This window comes from Notothenia coriiceps, unplaced genomic scaffold (assembly GCF_000735185.1).
Source record: "Notothenia coriiceps isolate Sejong01 unplaced genomic scaffold, NC01 NC01_scaffold00034563, whole genome shotgun sequence".
NCBI lineage: Eukaryota > Metazoa > Chordata > Actinopteri > Perciformes > Nototheniidae > Notothenia > Notothenia coriiceps.
The window spans coordinates 1,281-8,756 of NW_011367264.1; the positions used below are offsets into that span (position 1 = coordinate 1,281).

At 39.1% G+C, this 7,476-nt stretch overlaps 1 protein-coding gene across 1 annotated transcript; it reads left to right on the top strand.

The window, feature by feature from the left end:
* Window positions 1-207: 207 nt before the first annotated feature.
* Window positions 208-7,364, top strand: LOC104962354 (MTSS1-like protein; the record flags this gene model as incomplete). The annotated part of the gene is made up of 6 exons (XM_010790789.1): window positions 208-292; window positions 1,124-1,215; window positions 1,952-2,026; window positions 3,810-3,818; window positions 6,212-6,369; window positions 7,257-7,364. Coding segments are annotated over 6 exons (527 nt in total), but the record flags the coding sequence as incomplete, so codon positions are not given.
* Between the last annotated feature and the right edge of the window lie 112 nt (window positions 7,365-7,476).

Below are 7,476 nucleotides of genomic sequence, written 5' to 3' on the forward strand. Positions count from 1 at the left end.
CATCTGTTTGAAGAATACATTGTTTTTCACCAGCATTTACTTTACAAAGCACACAAATAGCTGTAATGTACATATTGAATGTGGCTTTGTGTTCTTTCTGTGGAACAAAATCGTGTTTTAAATGTGCAATGAAACTCTTAGGTAGCATATTTTTGTGTGTATGTGCATGTGTATCATTATATGAACATGGCTTTTTTGTGTTTCTAGGGGCGACCAGAGACATTGGTTCAGCTCTAACCAGGATGTGCATGAGGCATCGCAGCATTGAGGCCAAACTTCGCCAGTTCACCAAGTAAGATACATGTCTTTCCTTCTCACTTTTTATCTCCTTGTTTACCTGCTAACTTTGCTTCCTTTCCTTTCTTTGAAGACTTTATACTCTGGTCCATCAAGGTTTTTCAGAAGTCTAAGAGAACTCATCGAATGCTGACCTTTTATTGTTGTGTTATGATTGGGCCAAAGCTTAGGGAGGTTCTTTGTCAGATGTATGACTTCCATTATGATCATTGCTCTGTCTGTACTAATTACAAATCACTGTAGGTGACTCCAACCATTGACCCATAACACATACCACCCTGGAAACCTCACCAACAGTCTGTTTACAACCATCATTTGCTTGTTCCTCCATTCTCTATCCTCTGTTATGATTTTTCCACAGCACAAACTATTATATTGATGGTGATGATAATGACGATGTTGATCTATAACCATGGTAATGACTGGGGTCTTTCCAATTCACTAGTGTGCCACCATTGTGTACGTTTTGCACGTTAACAGAAATATGTGTATGGATCTCATTCGAGAAACTTGGTGCTTGGTGCTTTGTCGTCAGAATACGATGTTGCTACTGTTTACACCAAAGCTTTTGCTTATACTGTCTGGGTGGAAGATGCATTGCACACATGTTAAGTTGATAGTAAAGCATATAGCATTGAGATATACGTGATGCAGACCATAGCAAACTTTCGTAACTCACCACATAGAAAGTATAACTGAAGTCAGACTCTTGTCAAGACACCACCCAATACAAGTACTTGTCCTAGGACAGTTTTGATTTAAACAAAGCAGCAGTTATTAATGTTGTGTTTGAACTGTCTCTCAATCTCTTCAATGTCTTTCACAGTGCTTTGATGGAGAGTCTGATCAATCCTCTCCAGGATAAGATTGAGGATTGGAAGAAGACAGCCACCCAGCTGGATAAAGATCACGCCAAAGGTACACACTGCTCACAGGTTATGATGCTAATTCATGACATCATTGCACAAATATCATCCACCCAACTGAAGTTGCTTTATTGTATAAAAGTGTGTAATGTCTTGTAAGGTGCTACTCTGTGGCTTACTAGTATTTTTAGGGTTAGGGTCATTTGACCGTTTATCAGCAGAAATACAAAAATACTTATAACCTGATTCAAGAGCAGAGATTGCCCTTCTAGTTTAAATGTTTGAAGGTTGGTTGGAAGTGAAGTATACTGTATTCAGACAGTAGATTCCTTATTCATCAATTATCCAGAACAATCACTTTATTCAACTAAGAGTCTCATTAAGATTAAACATGTATTTTACAAGAGTCCTGGTCAAGATTCAGGAGTCTTAGTTAAAACTCTAAAGTCACATGGAGTGGAAGGGTTGGGGTTAAGTCGCACTTTACTAATACCATTGTTGTAAAAGAAAAAAGCCTGAATAACTGATAAATGAATACCTGGTTTTGAGCATTATTAGTCAAGGTTGTTTATTATAATGTTTAATCGTTTGGTCCATTCAAGTTTTACAAAGTCCAAGGCTATGATTTGACTGTAATCTCTAAGGATCAGTATGTTTTGCTCTAACCAATGCAAAGTCTTTACCAGTTAGCTCTTGGCTTTATAGCTTCTGTAAGCAAGATAATATGAGTTCACACAGAGGGCTTTACATTCCTGCTACTAAAGCATCTCTGTCTGTCCCGTCTCCAGAGTACAAGAGGTCACGCCACGAGATCAAGAAGAAGTCATCTGACACCATGAAGCTGCAGAAGAAGGCCCGTAAAGGTAACGGTCAGCAGGAGAGCTCCGGCTCCTCTCACATTCAACAGGAAGTCACATTGTAGAGCTCAATCTGTTTTATTGCAAGCTTACAAAGACCACATCAATTATCTTCTGTCAATGGTTTTTATGTGTTGCTCCTATACTTTGTTTATGGACACTGAGTTCATTTATACATCTGTTATCTCTTTGATGGTGTCACTGTTGCTAATGAAAGGTAAATCCACACCAACAACAATATTCCCTTCGCCAAAAATCCCAAATGATGATTTATGGTTTGTATCTGATATGGATGCATTACACATTAACATAAAAACAGACAACATACAGTGATTGCATTCAGTGCCGACACACACACACACACACACACACACACACACACACACACACACACACACACACACACACACACACACACACACACACACACACACACACACACACACACACACACACATACAGAGAATAAGACATTCGCAGCACATAACAAAAGCTTTGGTTTACATTGACATCTAGAGGTGATCAGTGGTATTGCAGGTATTCTCTTATTTGTCCTGAAACATTTCACTTAATGATGAAACAACCAATGATAAGTGTGTTTTTATGGACCAGCTTTCATTTAGTCATTATGTCTGTAATGTACATTTCATAAGGTCTTTCTGTTTAATACATTAGTCTTGCGGTTAATCTCTAGGACTGACACTGTGCGCATCCTAAGATATTTTTTTAAATGTAATGATAGAAATGTGATACATATCTTGGTGGAATTATTATTATTATTATTATTATTATTAGTAGTAGTAGTAATAGTAGTAGTAGTAGTAGTAGTAGTAGTAGTAATAATAATAATGTATTTCTCTATTATTTTATATATTTTTTATTTATCAAAGGTGGGGTATGTCATTTTGGAGAAACCAGCTCGAGTGCGCTAGAATTTGAAAATACACAGCCGGAAAAAATCTGTCACTTCCTTCCAGAGCCCTTCCTCCAACACACACGAAGGCACACATGACCAATGAGGGCATGAGATCAGTTTGTGCACAGATGGAAGGCTGACAGGCAGGTAGGCCATCCAGTTATTTTAGCCGGGCCGGCTAAAATGATTGGTCGTGCTTTTTACAGTACTACGGCTTCCACAGATTACTTTGTTATGGATTTTTTGTCAAAGCACTTGAGATGTTAATTGCTATCGTGATGTTAAGAGCATTCCATGGAATATAACAAAAAGTGTATCTTGAGCCGGTTTCTCAAACTTACCTACTCCACCTTTTAGTAAAGGCGAAAGTAACACATAAATGGCAGAAATAGAAACCTTAAATCCCGATGCCTTCTTGATTGAGCTTTAAAATTATGTATTTTACCAAACAGAATTATTGTATGTATTATCTAAGGACCATCTTCATCTGGAACCCCTAGACTTGTTTAATGCAACATTTAATAAATCAAATGTGATACATTAAATAAAATCAGTGTCAATAGAAAAACATTGAATAATGCAACATTTGCTGAAACTGACAGGATAATAGCCCAGTTATGTTTGTATGTTTGCTGATGCTTGGTTCATGTATTATTTCTGGATGTTTTCGGTTGTGTTATTTTGCTCTAACCTGTGGCTCTGTGGCTGTCTTGTGATGGCTTCCTTTTATACTAACACTAACAATGAGTTCTGCTCTGTCTGCTCTCTCTCCCCCCTTTCTCTTTCCTTATTTTGCTTCCTTTTTGCCCCCCGCCCCCACTGCTACCGTCTCGCTGTCTCTCCCTCCCTGTGGTGTTTGTCCCCCTGTAATAGAGATCCAGGGTAAGTATCGCTCGCTACAGATCTGCTGCATCATCTCCTGTTTAACCCACATTCAGACTGTTCCTGCAGATTACCTTACAAGCATGTGTGTCGTGTAACAGTGTGTGGTTATCACTACTTTAGAGATACAAGGGGTGATCAAAAAGGTTCTTTGTGTATTAGGGAATTGTTTACAACATGGAAAAGCCATATAAATTGACTTCAGGTGACAAAGAGAGCAATGGACCAGGGCTGGATTAACTGAGTCAAAATAAAAGAGTCTATGGTTACATGAATAAGCATGATTTAATAACACAGAATCAGAATCAGTTTTATTACCAAGTAGGTTTACACATATGAGGAATTTGCTTTGGTATATGTGGTGCATACAAAGACACTGAAAGAAGAATTCGTAACAAAATAAAATACAATACAAATTGGACACATTTAAATATAAACCAAAATAACAAAAGCCTTGAATCTTCAGGGTTGAGAAAATTAAACTTGATTAAAATGAACCCATAAAACAATCTGGTTATTTTAATTAAAACTCCTGAAACACATTCACTTTCACCAATATATTTCTCTTCAAAGTTGGGTCTTTATTTGAATTCCTTTATTATTTAACCTTCATTAAACCAGGAATGTTCCAACAAGGTTATAAGAAAGAAATCAAGGGATACCTGGCTGAGACGTGCAGCAGCACAAATTAAAAGAACACAAAGTTACAGAAACAAACGCAAAGAAAGGGAAACAGAAATTAAAAGGAACCAATTATCACGCATATGTTAAAGAAGCAGTTTTTTTACAAGTTGAATTTAAAAAAACATTGACTAAAATAAATTAGCCTTTTACAATGTTTTGTATTTTGGATGTAACACATAGCAAGATCAATTAAATAATATCTTCCTGCAACACATTCTATAATCAGAATACACAAATGCACTTTTTTCTCAATGGGCATTTTGGGACATAAAGAAGTCCATCATTATTCTGTGATGAGGATACAAAGGTATTATTGCAGCAGACCAATCATTTCATGAAATACATTACCTTTTAGAGAACCACCATACAGTATGTTAACATCCTGAAACAACTGATGATGAATATATCCTTTCAGTTAGTTATTTTTCAGAAGTATAAATTGCATGAGTACGGCAGAAATATCTGAAAGGACAAAGTATGCTGCGAAACTGTGGACAGCTGCGGAGCACACAGCTATGATTTAATGACAACAGACAGGGATTTGCAGACCAACCCATGTTTGGTAAGTGCATTCTATTGTGCAGTTACCATAGCCTATGAGTAGAACAATATAAAAATAAGAAATATTATAACAACAAAGCACTCTTTATGGCCCCTGAGCTCCACGTAATGCACATTCAAATTAAAAGTTAAATGTTATCTTCTTGAAAACATATGTGAAAGGAGCTACCATGACTTTTTAGCAAACTACTGTAGTTGCAACACATGAGTTTTGAAGGGCTTTTTTTATTCTGGTGATAGACAGAGTTCAGCTTCTACAGTTTTTTTAGTTATGCAATCTTCTTCTCTGACTTCTGCATGACTTCTGCTATTATCTTTGTAGTCACACTGCAGGCTTTCATTTTGCTCTCATGCTGCCACTCGTCTCTTGTCCTCTCTTTCACTGCATGTTGTGACACTACAAATATATATTTCATGGCTGACTTTCAATGGATTGCACTAGTTTTTGTTAACAGTAGGTAGGATTGAGATGTTTTACACCATACTTATCCACTTATGTGTCCTTTTCTTTCATCGATGAATTTATGTGCAATCACAGAAAGTGACATTTTTAGGAAGAAACACATAGTATGTGTTTTGGCTCTGTGTTGTTATTACGGGAGATGTGCACACTCTCGCACATTATATGTGCACATAGCTTTTTTTATGGATACATTTAGACTCTAGTCTTAGTTACAACAAAAAACACAGGCCGTTGTAGACTTGTAGGCCTATAAATCATGTTTTACCAAGGTTATCCAAAGCTCTAATTATTGAAGTGAAAGGGCTCTCATAACCCACCATATGTTATTATGCCAGCACCAAACAGGGGACACACAAAGTTAGCGGCCAGCTACATGTGATGTTTAGCAGTTGGTGGAAACCAAAACAAAGCTCATAGACAGCGGTATTGATTCCATGTAACTTTTATATCCATTGGATTACAATGTCAAACAAGATGTTGCTGCTTACCTTGTTTCCCTGTGTTCGGTATGCTATGGTGACATTTCCTACACACACCTTCCACTTGCATTGTTTGCAACGTCATCTTCTTTCCTACTACTTCACCCACATCCGAAAACTTCTCATCTTCCGTCTTCTACCCTCATCTTCCCACTGAGCTGCTGGTTTCAATCTATTCTATATCATATGTGTTTCCCCCCCTGAAGGGCGAGTGGACCTGCAGCCCCAGCTGGACAGTGCCATGCAGGATGTGACTGACATGTGTCTGCTGATGGAGGAGATGGAGAAGCAGGCAGTCCGCCGCGCCCTGGTGGAGGAGAGGGGGCGCTTTTGCACATTCATCGGCTTCCTGCAGCCTGTTGTGGTGAGTGGGGGGGGGGCTATAGTCTAAAGCTCCTTACACACCAAACTGACACCAAAGAACACCAAACAACACCAAACAACACCAAAGAACACCAAAGAACACGTCCCGACGGAACGTCGCCTCACGTCGCCTCACGTCGCCTCACGTCTCCTGCGTAATATAAACAAACAACAAATAGCGTGTGCGTTCCATTTTCACTCTACAACGAGAAGCTCGTGGGGCTTTCCCGAACCTGTGTCGAGAGCTGGAGTTAAATGAAATCTCAGATTTGCCTTCTTAATAGTTTTTTTTGGGTCCCTCACTTCCGTTTCGCTTCTCATGCACTGATTCGCTAAGCTGAACAGCCAATCAGAGTGATTTCTTTGGCCGACAGCCTAGCGATTCAACATGACGAATCGGCGGTGGAAGGTGTCGGCACGGCCGAAAAGACACGACGGTGCAGTACACACCAATCTGAGTAGGGCGACAGAACGCTCATCAACGGCCCGACATCTATCAATGCCGAAAATCGTCTCGGTGTGTAGGACCTTAATAGTTGCTGAGCAGCAGAGAGAGATTGGGGTTGAGTGCCTTGCTCAAAGTAAATGAGGCTTGATCCAGAAATACTAAAAGTTACACTTCACTCATATTCACAACATACTGCAATTTATCTCACACAAGTGTGTGTTAGTCTCCCATGGTAACAGTGGATGTGACAGTTACACATTTTCACACCTTTCACAAGGATTGTGGCCAAAAACATCACGGTCAATTAAATGATGATGCATCAAAGTTGCACTGTGGTTTCTACCAAATTCCTTTTGAATTTTCCTTTGTGTTCTTCCTTGAGCTCATGAGTGTTTTTTTTACTTTAAAAGCGCAGTGCATGTTTCAATCATGTTTTGTAGAATGGAGAGATTGCCATGCTGGGAGAGATCACACACCTCCAGGCCATCATTGATGACCTCACTGTGCTGACAACTGATCCTCACAAACTGCCGCCAGCGAGTGAACAGGTAACACACACACAGACACACAAACAAACACACGTGCGTGCTGAAAGGAAAGAAACTAGTTCTCTCTCTCTCTCTCTCTCTCTCTCTCTCTCTCTCTCTCTCTCTCTCTCTC